Below are 19,336 nucleotides of genomic sequence, written 5' to 3'. Positions count from 1 at the left end.
CTCCCCCCTCTCCCCTGGCTAGGGTTGTCTCCTCGCCTCACAGGGCTAATGGTGTGTGAGACAGGCCGAGAGAGGGAGAGGGAATATGCTGTGTCTGTGTGTGTGCAATAGAGAGAAAGAGAAACTCAGAGCGAGAAACAAGGTAGACAGAGAGAGAGGAGAAGAGCTTCTAGATATTACCAGTAATGGGTATGTTTGTAAGACAACCTGCTGTGGCAATTTTTCTCACAAACTGAGCTAATGATAGTATATTTTAGCATTTACATTTGTGTTTATGTTGATGCGGAGATTTTTCATCATAATATCTCTCTGTGCATACTATAGGCAGTTTTTTTTCAGCCTCTATTTAGCGCTTTAATATCACTAGGCACGGCAATGTCAGTCAGTCGGTCTTGAAATATCTCAACAACTATTTGATGGATTGCCATGAAATTTTATACAGACATTCACGGTGACCAGAAGATGAATCCTAATGACTCTAGTGTTCCCCCAGCTTTTCATTTGACGCCACCAGCAGGTCAAATTGTTCACTTATCTAGTGAAATATCTTAACATCTACCAAATTTTGACTGCATCCGACCGCTCGTAGGAGGAGGACCGCACACATTGTGCTGAATCAAAGCCAGTGTTTCAGTTGATACCATCATCAGGGGCCAACTACTCTTTATACATTTTCAAACATCAACACGTGGGCTTTGATTCGGCACAATGATGTTTGAATAAAAAAGAAGTTGATGAAACGAGCAAGCCTGTGTGCGGTCCTCCTCCTTCAAGCATTGAGGCTACCAGCATAAATTTGATGGGCTTGAGGTGCTTCTTCTTCGACTATATCCTACTGACCGAACTAATAGGATGAACATGGTAAACATTATACCTGTAAAGTATCAGTATGTTAGCTTTGTCATTGTGTGCATTTTGACATTAGCATTTAGCTCAAAGCACCACTTTGCCCATGTAAAGTATCACAGAGCTGCTATCATAGCTTTAGGTTCTCAGTCTTGCTAAAATCCATAATAATAAAGAGGATATAATAGTCAGTAGTGCTTGCTAAGTACTGTGAATACCAAGGGCAGAGTGGCCATCGGGAGTACCAGGTTTCCCGGTGGACCACAAATTGGGTTGATGCAGTGAAAAGAGAGATAAAGAACGTAAAGGTGGGGCTTAAAAGCAGAGAGAAAAGAAGTTAAAGTTAAAAATAGAAGCATCGAAATGCCTCAAAATAACCAGTTAAGGCATTAGCTCTGCCGACGACAGTCAGAGAGGAGGACCACAGCAGCAGAGAGCAGCTGAGTCCATAGCAGAACATGTTTTCACTAACACCTAAACATATTGATGCATATTAATGTGTATATGTATGTGAAACATATGGCTGTTGGCTGATTTAGCTGTTGAATATTGTCAGCGTGCATAACCAAACAAGCAGTGGTGTGTCGACGTTAAGATATTCCTAATTATGCATATCATGTATTTCTGGATATAGAAGCTCTAGTGCAGAGATAACAGGAGGAGAGAAAATATAAAGATATATACACATCAATCCATCCATCCTTTAATCGCAAAACATAAACGTAAACCAACAGTAATCATCAGTGCTGGAGTTGGCTGAATATTTGATTGATCTCACTGACTAAACCCAGTTTTCAAAGCAGTATTTTATTTAGTCTGATGTTGTGACCGTTGCTTTGAATTCCTGTTGGATAGAGTCTCCATCCTCTGCTCTGCTGCCACACTGACGGCCACACTGAATGGGCAGTTTCCCCTTTTGCCTCTCGCTTTGCATAAAGCCCATAGAAATCCCAGGAACAGGCTCACACTCATTTGCCTGTCACATTAACTTGGCACTTCACTTTCCTCTGGCCCTTTAACCACCATGACCCACCCAAACAAATGACCTGTTCATACAGCACAAAGCCCCCCTCCTTCTCTGTCAGCCTTCCGGCTTCATTTCACTTCTCCCTCCCTGCAATGACCTCCTCTAACCTTCTCTTCCTCCTCTTTTTTTCTTGGTTTTCTTTTAAAAGTTACTTCACTTCACTTTACTTCTACCTTAAAAATATTATTAAAATGAACTTGCTTCAAATTGCAACATAATGCAGGACAATGGCTCTGGTTTTAAAAGAGTAAACTAATCTCATGTATATATATATATATATATGATATATTCTAATACTAGTAATAAAAAGCAGTGTGAATAAATATGTGAAAATATACACATCTAAAAATACAAGGTAAAAAAAATGCACTCAATCAAAACAAACACATTATTTTCTTGAAAAACACCATCAGCCAGAGATGGAAATGTCAACTTGCCCTCAGTTGATGTTAGTTATGTAACAGTTACTTGATCAGGTTTCAACTGAACTACAGGTTACACAGTGACTACATGAAAACTTCCACTTAACATGACTAACACTTTAATGTTTAATGGGTTTCATGTGTGACTGAGATGATGGTACTTCCCAAAATCAATGTTACAAAATACTTTACTCAAAGATAGAGGAATAAAATGAACAGAGCACAAATGAAATATACTATATACAAGATGTACAGTGTGTAAAACAATAAGATGTCAAGCATAAAACAAAAATGATTTACATATGATAAAAATGAGTAGGGCTGTAACTAATCATTATTTTAATGATTGATAAAAAGACTTAAGAAACTAGAAAATATTTACATTTGAGAAGCTCGAATCAGATCTTTTGGACATTTTTTCTTAAAAAAAATTACTCAAAATGATTAATGGATTGTGTGATGTAAAGGCGGATAATGATTTGGCGAGCCTGAGCTCCTCCAGAGTTGAGATGCCTCGACGGTAAAGACTTGATCCCGTCTAGTCTTAAATCTAAACACAGCAACAGCCAGCAGGTTCTCGTCTGAGGATCTCAGGTGAACACAGGTTGGAATATAATCTGGAGCCTTAAAAGTAATCAATAAAATCTTAAAATCATAAACATGGGAACCAGTTGATACTGTGACACTGAAGGGCTGTAACTAATGATTATTTTCATGATCGATTAATCTGTGGATTGTGTTCTTGATAGATCGATTATTTGTTTGGTCTTTAAAATGGTGAAAAAGTTTGATCACTGTTTCCCAAAGTGATGTCCTCAAATGTCGTCTTTTGTCCCGACCATCAGTCCACAACACAAAGATATTAAGTTTACTGTTATAGAAGACAAAATAAACCAGAAAATATTCACATTTGAGAAGCTGATTTTCTTCTTTAAAAAAAAAAGACTCAAAACGATTCATTGATTATCAAAATTGTTGTTGATTTACTTGCAACTAACTGATTAATCGACTAATCGTTGCAGCTCTGTAATACTGTATGATCTCTCTTCCTGGTTGTAGTTAAAAGTCTAGCAGCCACAATCTGTATAAGTTGCTCTAGTTTACACATTTTGAAAGATAGTTGTAATAGTCAAGTCCTGAAGAAACAAAGGCATGTATGACTACTTCTGCATCTTTGAATCTTAGATCTGGTCTAATCTGGGATATATTTTAGGTGGAAAAAACAGGACTGGAAAAGAATCAAAATATACACCTTTATATTGTGTTTATTTACTGGGAGCGAGTGAGTTTGTTGAGGTATGTTGGGGTTTCTTCATCTGATATATCAGCAGTCAGCAGGTAACCACTGTTCTTTCCCTCTCACACACATACAGTACATCCACACACACACACACACTGCTGTGGTGATTAATGAGAGTGATTGTGAAGGATGCGAGTGAACACACGGAGCGATTGGGCTGCTTCCCTTCTGTCAAATCTACAGTCATCACTACAAACCTCCAAACAGACCCACAAACACCTTCTGTTTCACTCAATATCACAATATCTTACACTCGCTTATTATAAAACATTCAACAAAACTACGCACACACTCGATATCTTAATAGGAGATCAGTCTATCCACAGCTAATAAAACAATCAATAAAACCTAACATGATGAAACGTTATCATCTTTTTTATTAGTTTAACTTTACGCTGTAGATAAATACATCTTTATTGTTAATTTGATTTGCTCAACATGTTTCCTACCAGCTAAAATAATTTCGGTTTATTGTGTTCACTGACAGTCTAAATGTTGTTTTAAAAGATTTCCTGGCTGCTAGATGCTCGACTTTCTCCACCAGCCACCGCTTTACTTCATCAAGAGTCAGCTGGTTTGAGGTTTACTTGCTGGAAACAACTCAACAATACTGTAATTAAGCATCTGTAAACCAAAACAATGAGCTGAACAATGCTAAAACAGACATAAAGCTGCGGAGTTGGAGATGAATTCTTAGTGGGTTCAGCAGTATTAGCAACTCTTAGACAGTCTACAGTCATTTGATGAAGTGTGTATGTGTTTATATGAAAAATATTGATAAGTTTCATGGGGATGATATTGAAACGATCACAGGCTTATGTGAGTCTTTTTGGTAAACTCCTCATGCTTTGTTTTACTGTACCGTCTCCCTCTGAGTTTTTCTTAAGCGGCACTTTTGCCCTGTGATCCTAATTATCTCTGAGGACTTTCTCGTTACAGCTCTAGTTGATGGAGGAGGAAGGAGGGAAGTTTATAATCATGTTAAATTAGTGCTCCTTCACATTTTATCTGAGCCCTTCCACTGTGCTAATGACTTATTTGTAGCAATTATTTGCTTTGCTGAGCTTGTTAACCCTCATGTTCACCTTGGCAGTTGAAGCGATTGCTGTGAGGAGTCTTTTCATGGTTTCCCTTTTACAGGTCTTGTGAAATGAAAAGTGTTTTTTTTCTGTTATTACCTTGTGTCGGTCAGCCACTGTTCATCTTTCGCTACGTATCATTTACTGTACATCACAAAATCCATTTTTGTATATTAGTTAGAGACGTCCTGATAAACTTTAATATTTAGTATCTGCTGACACTGAGTCTGATTCTGTTGATCCTAAATGTTGATTAAATATGTATCTGACACAAACAAGTCGTCTACTAAACTCTGGCACACCTTATTTTTCACAAACTTCTTGATCCAAATATTGAACGTCGTGGTTCATTATATTTGTTAGCTTAAATTATAGATATATGAATGAAAGTTTAACTGGCAGAAAGCAGCTCCTGAAGTTGACGTGACGGGACGCACGTTGTGTGAGCTTAAAAAAACAGTGTTGTTGTTCCTCACAATAACTCTTACTTATTGCAAAAACAATGTCGAACTATGAGAAAAGCGACTTCCTGCTGTCTGCAGTTGCCTGGCAACCTCATGTTGACAACAGTACTCCAGGAAGTTACAGTGCCCGACCAAGAAATAATCAAGCACATACCCCTTACAAAACTTATAATTTTCACAGTTTGTTTTTGCACAGACACAGAGATATAACACTTAAATGAGTGAGTTTTTTATCTTTGGACAGAGCCAGGCATTTAACTCCCATCAAAACACTCTGTTTTTAATCTGGATTTGTGTCAAAACACAAAAAAAATTCATTAATTTTTCCAACACGGACCTGATAAACTTCACTTTTCTATTGCCGAATATGGTTTTGCAATAATAGACTAAATACGTTGGAGAAATACTTTCCTGAAACATTAAATATCAATTGATGTTCAGGGTCAGTAAATCATACGCCCACGAAAGGGACGCAATAACATGAATCTGGTGCAATTAGAAATGCTTTTAATTGAAACTGTGTCAAAGAGGTATTGATTGAACACCACGTTTTAGCTTGAATGCAGCCCCTTCACAAATTCAAATCATTGGTTTGTAATCCAGGGGCGAGGAGTACAAAACACCATCATAGATTTTATATTATTATGTACAATAATTTACTAACTCAGATTAGTTAAGTTACTCAATTAGTCAAGTTACTCTTTTAACATGTTGTTGTGCTGGATTTCACTGTGTACTTTGAAGAATTGTATCGATATTTTTCTGACATGAAAAAAATTGAACATAAGAGGCATTGTAGTGGTTGTATTTATTTCAGAGACACTGAATTGCATTACACTGTGTGGTTTTCATTATTCTGGCATCCCCTTGTATAAAATACTAACATACTGGATATTCAGTACACAGTTTGAGTTCTGTTATCTTGTTGGATCACGTCTTTCACTTCTTTCTTTCACTATTTTGTTATCTTTTTACCTGAAATCCCCCTCCAGTCCCACCCTGACAAATAATTAAGAAAATCCACTTAAAGCATTGTTCTCACCAGTCTGTGTGATCAAAGATCAAGGGAAAGGCTTTTATGAGAGTAAAAGCATTGAATTATACATAATAATATGAAAACTCAACACATACACACTCACACACACACACACACACACACACACAAAGCCCTCCTCTAATTTGAGCCCCTGATCCTAAGTGGGCTCTTGTGTCCAGCAGAGACTGATGAAAGCTTCTCATCTTGAGGACAGGTCAGAAGATGGAGCGAGGCCTGAATGGTATCAAAGGGACCCAAATGACCTCTGGGAGCTGAAGCACCAGCGCTCTGTGCCTCTACACAAGCTTCCTTTAATCTCCTACCGCTCCACACGAGCACTTGGTTATCCAGTGAGTGAGAAAGAAAGGAGATAGCTTCTCATTTTTCATCTGTTCCTCTCTTTTTAAGAAAATACAGCGCCCTCACACAGTCCTCTCTGTTTTTCTCCAGACTACTTGGTTTTGCCCAGTCTATGCGCTTATAGTGAGCTGCCACTGCAGAGGAACAGACGTGACGAGGGGGTACGCTGAAAAGAAAGATATGGAGGGGTATTACTGTTGAAAAGATGGGATGAAGAAAAGGAGACGGCGGAAGTGGAAGATGAAAACATAAAAGGCTGTCTTGGTGAGAAAAGAGAGATGGAAAAAGAAAGAAAAGGCTCATCATTTTGCTCTCTATCTTGTCTCACAGTGTTATAAAAGAGAGATGAAATCAGAAGGCTGTCAGGTGAAAGAGAGTAAAACCTTTGCCTCCCCCGCTGAAATGGACCGAGGAAAGAAATGGAGAGGGGAGAGTTAGAGCGCCCTGCATCATTTCTCCTTCACAGAAAAAGCTCTTGACTGTCAAGAGAACAAAAACATCTTGCATCAGGATTTTACAGGGCGAGCCTTTCAAAGTGGTTAGAAGCCTTTACTGGAGCGCAGTCAGCTTTTAGCAGAGGCAGAAAGCAAATGTGTTTTTTATGATTTGGGTGAAATGGCTCTTTAATGGAATATGAGACATGTCAATGTATTATTTGGGTAAAACATCTAAATTTAGGCCATTATCAAAACACTTAGAGAAAACAGAGATATCTTGACAAACAATATATCTTCTTCATTCCTCTAAATGTAAAACAGCTCAGGCTGAGATGATGGTTCTCTGTAAATGTCTCTGTAGGTCTACGAGAAACTGACACCTCCCAAATCTCAAGTTGTGCAGAGAGTCAAGCAAACTGATTGGTTGATCCGACTCCTGAAGTTGGTTCAAAGATAAATTGAATCAAAAATAAAACATAAAGTATTAAAGAAACAACCATGCAAACGTTTCTTAACGACCCCCGTGCACCTTTTGTGTACGTGCAGCCCAAAGAAGTATGTTCCAGTCGTGAGCAAACAACAGAAGAATAGATGTTTAGATGAAATGAACCTGTAAAATATATGAGCAAACCAGATTTTTATCTTGAGGCTGTGTTAACTGTTCCACCATTTACACCTGGTGTTAACATATGATCTGTATGTAGATTAGGGTTTGTTTAAATTTAATCTAAATTGAATCTAATTGGTTTAGCTTTAAATAGTTGTAAGTAGCAAAAGTTATAAATAACTAGATCTGTGGTTCACAACAATGAGTTTTTAGTGGTAGCCTGAGTAATGTTCATAATCTGTAGTTACAATCTAAAAATGTAACATATTAATGTTAAATAAATGTATCCAACACATGAAATAACAGGTGTAGTTTACTTACTTCAACAAACACTGGATTTCCTCATACAGAACTATCAAGTTTATAACCTTAAAATATCAATGTGGGATTCTCCAGAAATTACCAGAGTCGCCATTCTGTTGGTCTCGTCCACTTGAGGTCACTTGTATAATCTAACAGCAGAGATTTGCCATTTTGACTGGTGAAAGAGTTAATTCAGTAAGAGATTAAGTTAGTCTCTGAGCGTAATGAATCCGGGTAATTTGCCAACCAGGAACAGTATCCAAAGTGGAACCAGCCATCAGAACTCAACCCTAATCCAAATACGTCTGGATAATAATATCTGACCACAGGCTTTTGCATTTACCCGCATTGTGATCGAATCTCGAAACAGAAATCAGATAGGTCCTGCAGCTTGTGTGCAGTACAAGAAGGTAGCACTTTGTAGACTGAAAAAAACCCCATTACAACGTCACGTCTCAGACAAAACCATTTAGTGGTGTATAAATGTAATTTTTTATCAGACAGGGTTGTAAAAGGACACCAGTTGTTCCTCATGCTGGTATAACCGATGTGAAGGTATTAAAATATCTAAATGTATACATACATAGCACAGTCATGCACAGAGCTTTCAACCCACACAGTTAGGTGAAATGCATGGCAAGGATGTCGCCCCATATTGCATCCCTAACCACCCCGTCTCCCTCTCTCTCACATACACAGTCAGAAATCACAGCCTTACAGCCAGCACCCCCACATAAGTGAAAATGAATGCACTTGCCACCTGTGGTGGGAGCAGAACAAGAGAATGGGAAAGGACGTGGGAGAAGAAAAAGAGAGGAGAGAGAGGAAAAGACATGGCAACCGTTCCAGAGCGATGAGTCAGTAAAACAGGATGCATAGACACTCACATTAAGAGTGTATGTCACGAGTGATCTTCTGGAAGCCTGTCCTGTAACAAAATATATGGCAACAAAAGCCAAAAGTTGCAATTTCATAATGATATGTTGGTCAATGTTACACAATCATCACTGATAATTAGCACAAAGCCTCGAATTCCCAAAGTAGTTTGTCTTTTTCTAAGGTGTGTGTGGGAGTGTGTGAAATGTGAGTGTGACTGAATGTGTCTGTGCTGGTTCTGTGATTCAAGTGAAGCAACAGACTAGTCACTCGTCACTGTGTGTGTGTCTGTGTTGTGTGTTGTCTGTGTGTGTGTGTGTGTGTGTGTGTGTGTGTGTGTGTGTGTGTGTGTGTGTGTGTGTGTGTGTGTGTGGTTTGGCAAGCTGCACAGATCCTGAGCTGTGTGTCTCATCCCCTCCACCATTACTCCTGTCAGCAGGCCTGAAACCACAAACCATCTCGTCTGGAAACAAACCCATTAACTCACAACAACAGTCTGTGTCTCTCTCACACCTTTTGCTTCAGTTTAGATCTTCCTCTCTCTGTCACACTTCACTTGTTTCATATCAGTGTGTGCGGTGACAAATATATTAGAAAGTGTGTGTCACAACCACAACTTTTAACAGTTCCCATTACCAAAAATTACACCCACAGTAACTACTTGATTTCTGTGAGCACAGTGGAGTTTGGCTCCTGTTTTTTTCATAACCATCCTAGTTTAAAAGTACAGAGTGTGTGTGTGAACTTACAGTCTGTTCATGAATCCACAACTCTACCAATGTGGTGTTTAGACTGACATTCAGTTAAATATTTACACAGGTAGATAAATGGTTGTGAGCAAACTTGATCGGTACATGGATGTATTAAGGAGAACTGCGTCAGTAGGCTCGGTTTGAACTGCTAGCTTGTCTGATTGTGCTGTAGAAGGGAAACAGCAAAGAAGCACACAACACAAGCTTGTTAATCGACCGGCTGTGTTTATTCTCTCAACTCTATCATGTTTTGAACAATGCAAAAATTTTAAAATACAATATGACAAAAATGATCATGAGAGAAACAGACTTGTAGCAAGCTAACCTCCCTCCAAAATATGACATTATATCCGTTATGAATAAACAAATGTCTAAAGATCCCTTCAGATTTTTTTACAGATTTATTATCACAGAATTTTCTTTCAAATTCTTGGGTGTGTCATCCAGCTGAAGACGTCCAGCAGCTAGAGAAATATAAGGTAATTAAAAAGGACACAGCTGGTGTAATTATTAGACAACAAACGTCATTTTCAATAATTAGTCCCTACTGAAATGTGTCCATTATACCAAAACAACACAATCAAACCCACAGTCGGTGAGCTGTGAGATGAAAAGTGTAACAGCTCCACAGCCAGTGTCAGTAGTGGTCAGTCAGAACAACAGTAAACATGTAGATTAGCTTGCTAGTGGAAATGCTAACTTGGCTACCACCGTCGGTCACGTGACCCTCCCCTCCGCGGGCTTCCTCACACTTCTGTTTCTGTTTACTCCCCAAACGCATGAATGGGATAAAATAATTTGATCACTCAGTGCTTAGAGTTATTGAATCGTATTGAAAAACACAAAGAGTCATTCTGGACGGTTTGTGATGCTCAGAAAAATGTATTCACCGTTTAACAGTGTGCGTCACATGATGCTGCTGTAAATTGCAATACAGAGTGTGTCCACTGCACCAACTTACAACCCAGTACCAAGCCGTCTAATGGCCATCAGGGGTCGACTCCACTGACTCCTAAAAGAAATCCAATTGTATAGAAGTCTATGAGAAAATTATCCTGCGAAAATTAGTATGTACCGTGCTAACCAAGCTAGCAGCTAGCGTTAGGATCAGCTCCACCCTCTCGTCCAAATATGCTTATTTCTCATCACTTCTGACTCCAAAAATCCAAGATGGCGACAGTCAAAATGCCAAACTCAAGGCTTCAAAACGCGAGACCACAAACCAATGGGTGACATCACAGTGGTAACGTCCATTATTTTTATACTGACTGTGCCCAGTAATGACCCTGGGGCCTTGGTTAGTTACCATTACATACAGTAAATAACCTCCTGTGATTGTTTTGACTCATAACAGGTCAGAATTTAGGAAAATCTTTAGTGTCCATTCATCTTATCTGCCATCCAAACCAAACAACAAAACACTGATATCTTTCATTCTGTGTGTTTTCTCATTCAACAGATCAACATGGAATTCAACACTCACTCAAATGCCGCAGTGTGGATTTCACAATGAGAAGCCAAGAGGACTGAACAATGGTCACAATGACGGCGGACACACTGAGGTGAGCCAAAGCTTATTGTTAGACCAGTCCAAGCTTCTACAGTTAAGGCTGATCTATGGTAGGTCACTCAACGCTTTTGATGTGTCGCTCCACAGAAATGAAAGAGTTGTGTTATGTTTTCAATTTGTGCTTCAGCGAAAGTTTTCAATTGTCTCCAGGTAACCAGCCGCTCCAGCCGGCTTGTTTAGTTACTTTAGCATTATATCATCCAGACCGGGACTAATTAAACAAGGATGTTACAAGTTATCTAAAGTTACAGGCCAAAATATCAACAAGGAAGTTCAATCGTCAGTTATCTCCATGGTGATGTTAGTAACACTACCCAATCACACTACCTAAGCGCAACAAAATACGACGGTGTCTGTGACAAAACAAAATTCTCGAGGTGTGCAACATGAGAGGAAAGTGTTGAAAATATGTAATTTCTGTCAAGCATCCTGCCATAAATCAACCTTATCTCCTGAACTTTTTCTTGAGATACAGGAGAACTGTGATGTGTTGGTTGCTGGTTTCCAACCTGGGGGTCAGGACACCTTCAAGGGGCCACAACATAAATCTGAGGGGTCATCATATATTGAAACAGGATTAGAGAGAAGAAAAAAAAAGTTATTCTCCAAATGAAACTGAGATGGGAAAACTAGTCTTATGGCAAACAGGTTGGGAACCACTGTGTTACATGATGTGTGAAATATTTTAATCAAAATGAAGTTTGTTTTTTTTTTCCTCTTCTGTTTTAGTGATACATAGTAGAGAAATACATAGAGAAATACTGAAGTCACAAGTCCCTTTGTTGCAGTCCATCTTCAAAAATATTTTCATGTTTGTAAAATGTTTTAAATAATTGGATCAGTTAATCGTTCAGTTATTTCTGTACATTTGATTCCCCAACATGAAGGTTTACATTTTGTTTCATTTTCTTGTCAAATTTGAATTATTTTAGAATTTTCTTAAAGGAATATAGAAAATATGTGTATTTGCTTTCTTGCTGTGAGTCAGATGACAGGAGCGACAACACTAAGTTGTAGTTTCATGCAGGGTTACCTGCAGGACAATTTCTTAGAGTCTCCTGCCCTTTCCCTGAGGATCTAACTATGACAACAAAAACAGTCTGGCACATAACTACTTTTAAAACAACTTGTTAACACTTTGGTTTTTGTTTGTATTAAACTAACAAGATATAACGTGTTAATCAGTAAGCTTTAGAGGTGGACAAAGACAAGCTAGCTGTTTCCAGTCTTTATGCTAAGCTAAGCATCTCTCTAATCCTTAGCAAGAAAGCATATAATAGTATTTCCTAAAATGTCAAACTATTCATTTAATTGTTGGATATAATCCCCAAATTCCCTCCAAAAAATAAAAAGTAAATGACCTCAGAGTTCTCAATGTCCTCAGAAGCCCCAGAAGAACTAATTTAACATCAACAAGAGGAAAATACAGTTATCCAGATGATTTCATTTCTTCATTACTCAGTTATTTCCATAATATTACAAAATTAAGTGTTTATTTGTAGGTAAATTACAAGAAAATGGGCCATTCTACAAAAACAGTTTTATTGATTTATTAACAACTGTACATTTCTTTTCAGTGCTGACAGCATTTGCTACATACTTTGGTGTGATTCAGCGGGACTGGCGCATTTTGCACCTTTTGTTTTCTGTGGGAAACGCTGACAGTATGAGGAGCACAGTGTAGAAACCAGAATTATTCACTGAAGTCTTCACGTCAACATGGGAGACACTTGATTAACTCGGTTGTGTATTTCTGTTGTGTTTAAGTGCCATATCGCTCCAGCCTCATGAGCAACTACAGGCACTGAACATTTTCATAAAGACAGACTGATTTGTGCAGTCAATCAGGTCAAATGTCCCTCTGCTCCGTCACGGCCGACCAAACATGTTCCAGGAATATTGATAAGATACAAAGGGCAGAAGGATTCCAATAGCACAGATTGGACTGTTTGAGTTAAGTCTGTAGCCAAGAAATCAATGGTGCAATTCAACATCCATATTACGTAAAAGTTAGCAAAAAGCACATTGTCATTCAGTTTGTGCCTGCTGCAGTGCTTCTGCTGCCAACTGAGGTCCAAGGGTTAGGCTAAACATTAAACGTTCCCCATCTCCCATCATCTAACAAGGTAAAACAAACAGGGAGAAAGATAGCACAGACAGAGCAGTACACTTAAAAAAAAGTCTTTATATATATATGTATATATATGTGTGTATATATACATATATATATACATATATATATATATATATATGAATTAAATTTACATCCATCCTGAATCATAGTGTCCCGCTCAGTCCCACAGTGGTCCAAACGAGCGGAGGGATCCACGTTACAGATCAGAACACGTCATCAACGTCCGGTAAGAGCACTGTGACAAAAGGCCATTTTAAAATCTCCACAAAACGTCCTACTATACAAGTTTCATGCTCCTCTGTTTGATTTTTGAAAAAGTCAGCCCAGAGAATGTGCTTTAAGAAAATCAAAAGGTAAAATAGTTAAAAAGTTCTAATCTATGTTCGACTCTCCCGCTCAAATATCATGGCATAAGAGAGAGAGGGCCAAAACAATCCATCACAAGTACACCCAGGACATGAAAATATATATATTTTTTATAATATATATAAAATGTCTTATTTAATCCAATATGTACACTTTTCACAAGACGTATGGTGAACGAGGTTCTCAGAAATGAAGCACTGCTTCCAAATATTCTCAAATTTTCAGAAGTCACAAAAAATGTGCAACCCAAAAGTAAACCCTCCAAGACAAAAAGGACAGAAAAAAAAGCATCCATGGGCCAACAGCTCCATTCATTTCCACCAGTAAAGTTTTCCAAATCTTTAGTAATTCTCTGGCCTGTTGTATTCCAGTCCACAGATGATGGTTGGGGGGGTGTAGGGGGGAGCAGAAAAGTCATCTCAGTAGAAGTGCTGAAGCGGAGTTCGTGCCTCCTTTGCTCTCTAGTAGATGACCTCGTAGACGGTGGCCTTCTTGTCTCCAGAACCTGTCACGATGTATTTGTCATCTGCAGAGATGTCACAGCTCAGGACGGAGGACGACTCCTTGGACTGTGGAGGTAAAAAATAATAAGTCATGATTAATTCTCTGCTCTGTTTTTCCAATCTGATATTCAATACTATTCATCACTTATTTCTCAGGTTAGAGGAGTAGCAATGTGATTCCTCTGTGGCTAAAACATGAATTTTATGTACTTTATATTATTATGAATTATGACTCCATGGGATTTATAATAAGATGTTATCTTCACATAACATTTACCATGTCTGAAGTGTCTATATGATGAGTACGGAGGGCTGCAACTAACATATTTTCATCATTGACTGATTGTTTTGTCTAAAAAGATGTCAGTAAGTGAAAAATGCCTGTAGTATTTTCGTAGAGCCCATCGTGATGTCTTTAAATGTCTCGTTTTGTCTGATCAAAAGTGAAAAATCCAAAGAAGTTCAGTTTACTATCATGTATGACACAGAAAATCCTCACATTTGAGAGGCTACAACCAGCAAGTTTTTGGCATTATGATATAAGCATAGGTGTTAATTATCGCTTAAAACGCTAGTAAGTGTATCTTGAGGTTATTTTGTCACACATGATTTTGACAGGAAGTCGCTATCAGGCTGAAGAAGAGCAGCAAACAATGCTTCAAATTTTTCTTACAACTTTACCAGGATTTAAGCCTGATTGAAGAGATTGAATGCTACTTCAGTGAAATCACTTCCTGGTCTTGATTTAAGACAAACAGAAATGTTAAGTCATGCAAACTGTTGTTTGGCTTTACATCCTTTTATTTAATTGTGTGTTGTTTGATCTGACTTACCTGGAATATGCTGGCCCCATAGGGAGTCCTCCATGCATTCAGCAGATTGTCCTTCCCTGTGCTCACAAACCATTTACCTGCAAACACAGAACAGACGTCTTGAGGATAAAATCTGAACATATTTGTTTACACACACAAACACAGTGATGTTTGTCCTCACAAACCTGGTCAGGCTTTTCTAGTCTGGCAAAAGGGATTTATACCTCAAACGTATGACTGTTTAATGACCTGATCCATCAATTGGCCATAAAAACCTAATTGGGGAAAATATCATTACATAAACGATCATAAAATGCACATAATGAAGGAGGCCCACACCATTTCAACTCTGATAATTATTTAAATCACCCTCTGATTAATTACCCAACTGACTAGTTGGCTAATGATTTAATTAGTGACAGCAAGAGCTCTGAAGCAGTGAGCGTCATTTGAATTAACCAGTTCTGTAGAGCCAGAGATATGAGCCTGTGCTGTGGGGGGTCTTCTGAGGGGAAATGAATACTGACGCTTCTGAAATGAAGGGAAAAAAAAAAAACTGGGCGATAGTAAAACCTAATTTCTCTGAGCCTTAAACTTGAAACATGCTGGTCTGCCCAACAGGCAGAAAAAGTAAAAACTAATTTCTCTTAATGAGCATGTTTGTAAAATAACAGTTGATGTATTCAGCTACAAGTCTTAACTGTGCATTTTAGACTCTACAGACTGACGTTAGCAAGCAGCCATCTGACATTTCAGCACAATTCAGTGCTCGAAATATTGACTGTAATTCTTACAAAAAAGATGCACTCGTTAGGAGTTCATCCTTCAAATGACTTGACTGAAATGGTCACTGGAAGTTTGAATCATTTCAACATCTACAGAAATTATTTTATCCAGCAAAATTTCAGACAACATGGCCGACCAGTAACCAATCGTAGAAGCTGCATGTCTCAACCATTATTGATGCCACAGTTTGTACTCAACATTGTGGTTTCTAGCAGCGCGTCTGTCAAGACCATCCTAAAGTGATCGTCTCAACTCTATCAGATTTTTTCAAGACAAGCATAAAAGAATTGAAAAATCTCATCTTCACCACAGTCAACAGTATTGGTGAAAACAGGACTTTAAGTCTCTAGTAAGAAAAGTTGTATTTTCTGTGTCATCTCTCTACATTATGGTCTACATGTTGTTTCAAAGTCTTCTCTACACTGCCAGATACTAGATACTAAAAATACCACAATTAGCCTTAAATACCCCAACATGTGTAATATGAGTGTAAACACTGAATGTTAATTTCTCTTCATGTCATTAAACCCCACAAATTTCCCAAAATTGTGTCATCAAATGTAATGAAAGTTTGACTTGATGAGGCCACGACACTGTGATATAATTCCCCAGGTTTGTCAAAATTATTAGTGGGATCCATGAATACCAAATTTCACGGTAGTCTGATCTGGACCAAAGGATCGGACAAACAAACAGAATGACTTTGGCATCCTTATGAATGCTGACCAACAAGGCAAAAAGCAGAGGCCCCAAGATTTGCTTTCCCCCATATTTCTGTTTGTGTGCATACAAATAAATGTAATAAATAATATTGCTTACCACAGTAGGCGAACTTGAGTGAGAGGACGCAGCTTTCGTGCAGGTGCAGCTGGTACTTGTCAGGCTTGGTGTGGTGCAACACCTCCACGTTACTGCTCTCCATACCCACAGCCAACCATTCTCCAGTGGGACAGTAACCCAGTGAGAAGATCTGCAACAAGACAACAGAGCTGGATCAGACATCTGCAGCAACATCTCTACAGTTCAGTCCAACAATGATTTAAACGCTTACAAAGAAGACCGTTTTATAATGGTTAGGGTCACTTAAAAGATGCAATGAATACATTAATCTGTGTGACAATAACTCGACTTTGCATCGGATGGGAGGAACAGTGAATTTGTTTATCTGGGCTTCTATCTACCTGTGAGGTAAAGTCGTGTTGCTGGAGCTGCCGTCCCTCTCTCAAATCCCAGGAGCGGACCGTGTTGTCCAGCCCTCCAGTCCAGAGTTTGGTCCCGTCGTGGGAGATGTCAATACAGCTGGCTCCGTCTGTGTGGCCCTGGAACTGCCTGGAATAACACAAAACACCACACATCAAGTCAGGAACAGAGGAGAAAGCCCTCCTAAGTTTAACAATAACGGTGTCTCATTTCGGTGGCCAACTATTTAATTCACAAAGAGCTGTGTATGAAAGAATCAGTGTAGCATCCAAAGTACTGACCTAACGAGGGTCTGGTTATGGAGGTCCCACACAGCGATATTTCCATCGGAGCAGCAGGAGAAGCAGACCTTGGCGTCAGGGCTGATGGCCAGTGCGTAGCAGGCTGGAGCAGAGGAAGTGAGCTCTGCCTTTATGCGGGGTGTCTGTGAGGCCAGGTCCCAGATGGTCAGTGTGCTGGCCTCGCCACCCACGATCAGGGTGCGGCCATCAGGCAACAGCTTGCAGGAGCGGATGTAATTGTCCCTGTTCTGAAGCGGAAACAAAAGAAGAGCGTTGTCAGGATATTGATGAGTGGATGAAATTTCTGTCGTTTTTTTTTAAATATGCAAAATATTAACGTAAACAGGACGATTTGAGGTTAAGAACAATTACAATTCTGTGGAGCAACAAAGAGATTAGCAGCATACTTCAGTTTATCCACGTCAAGACAAATCTCTACTTAAACTCCAGAGCCGCTTTTCTTTGACATGTGACAAGTTTCCTGAATGCAGCTCCCTCTCTTTGATGTTATAGTGAAGATGTGGATGTCAGCTCTAACAAGAGATGTAAGAGAAAGTGGAGCTGCAGCTGTTGGCCAAGCTCCAAGAGAGCAGGAAATCAGAGATCAATAGGACTGTGGAAGCCCTTGGTCGAATTAAAACAGCACCCTGATGGCTTTATAAGACCCAATTGCACTCTGGACGCACCTTAAGGGTGTTGGAGGCCATATGAGTTGAACGGCATGAAGCCGCAGTATCAAAATGAGAAATGGAAGGCAGTTGGGAGGAAGTAATGAGCTGGGTAATGGCAGACAGGGTTGGCCAATCAGAACATCATTACTCAGCAGGCTTTTTTTTCCTCACCGAGGATTATTTCAGCACAGCAGTGAGACACTTTGCTGAATTATTCACATCTCTGTCTGTTGGGATCTTGGGGAAAGCTACAGTGGGATGTAGAGTCGGGCTACATTTGATGCTCATGAAAACTCTTAATGAAGGAGAGCGATTGCAGAGAGCTCATGAAACATGAGTACATTATGTCTCTCTTCCGCTTGGAAGCCTTGGTACTGATTTGAAATGCCCACAGATGTGAAACTCTCCTCTTCCATGACTTGTGACAAACAATAACAACTAGTTACCAGACAGTCGAGTTGGGACACTGGGCTCTTGCTGCCTGGTTGGCTGATGTCCCAGATCTTGACACAGCCCTTGCCGCCAGTGTAGACGTGACGCGTGGGGTTGCTGATGGTGACAGCGCACACCACTTCCCCATGGCTCAGTGTGTTGATCTGGCGAGCGTGGCGCGGGATGCCCGGACCTATCAGTGCATCTGGAGGGAAGGGCACGGGCTGCATCTGACCATCTGCACTCACATGAAAAGAATAGGCCCTGCAAAGTACAGAGGAAGGCAGAGATGGTCAGTCGGAGCTAAGAAATATATATCATCTGTTAATAAAAATGGTTTAATACACAACTCTTTGAATGCAACGTGAAAATCACAAATACTCACGGTTTTCCTCCAGAAATGGAAGTGAGGCTGGCTGGCAGGCCTGGAGCTCTCATGTGAGGATGAGGGTCAAACCCCGCCTGCACGAGCAAGAAGAAGAAGAAGAGTTAACAACTGATAACCTGCAAAGATAAATTAGACTAACCTAATATTCAAATTGGAAATTATGCTTCGCTCTATCTGCTAACACCCTGAGGAACCCTCATAAGATCGTTTCCAGGCAAATCCCTTGAAAGACACAGATTCAGCTTCACTGCATGCAGACAAGCTTTACACAAGGCTACAACATCCCACTTGCTAATGCTAATGAAAGCCTGGGAGATTTTCAAACATGGAGATTCATTTTGGGAGCGAGCCTTTTTTTAAAGCCTTTAGAATGCTAACTAACTAACATCAAAGTGAAGGAGCGAGGCCGTCTTTGTACTTTCTCATTATGTACACACAACAAGCCGCAGCCAACGAAGCAGAAATATTCACAACGAGTTATGGAGGATGAATACTTAAGTTTCTCAAAGTCATTTTGCAAACAGATTTTACAACCTACAGCTGTGGTGGATAATTCATACAGGGGCTGGCGAGGGCTTGTGTCAAACTGATGGAGGTGGAATATACGAATGTATAGATGTGATGAAGAGGAGCATCGTTCATTCAAGTTGTGTGCAATAAATACACTTATACTAAATAAATTCT

At 39.4% G+C, this 19,336-nt stretch overlaps 1 protein-coding gene across 15 annotated transcripts in view; it reads right to left on the bottom strand.

Annotated features, from left to right (window-relative positions):
* Nucleotides 1–12,601: 12,601 nt before the first annotated feature.
* Nucleotides 12,602–19,336, bottom strand: part of LOC121899386 (transducin-like enhancer protein 3-B) — a 121,149-nt gene continuing 114,414 nt past the window's right edge. For all 15 annotated transcript variants that reach the window (XM_042415170.1, XM_042415177.1, XM_042415160.1 and 12 more), the window contains 7 exons: nucleotides 18,650–18,726; nucleotides 18,279–18,528; nucleotides 17,162–17,409; nucleotides 16,862–17,009; nucleotides 16,500–16,650; nucleotides 14,916–14,992; nucleotides 12,602–14,148 (listed from right to left, as the gene is read on the bottom strand). In XM_042415170.1, coding sequence (XP_042271104.1) covers nucleotides 14,041–14,148; nucleotides 14,916–14,992; nucleotides 16,500–16,650; nucleotides 16,862–17,009; nucleotides 17,162–17,409; nucleotides 18,279–18,528; nucleotides 18,650–18,726 — 1,059 coding nt within the window. In that variant the 3' untranslated portion in view covers nucleotides 12,602–14,040. The remainder of the gene's footprint in view (nucleotides 14,149–14,915; nucleotides 14,993–16,499; nucleotides 16,651–16,861; nucleotides 17,010–17,161; nucleotides 17,410–18,278; nucleotides 18,529–18,649; nucleotides 18,727–19,336) is intronic.

Source organism: Thunnus maccoyii, chromosome 1, assembly GCF_910596095.1.
Source record: "Thunnus maccoyii chromosome 1, fThuMac1.1, whole genome shotgun sequence".
Taxonomy (NCBI): domain Eukaryota; kingdom Metazoa; phylum Chordata; class Actinopteri; order Scombriformes; family Scombridae; genus Thunnus; species Thunnus maccoyii.
This window is presented reverse-complemented; position numbering and strand designations above follow the sequence as displayed.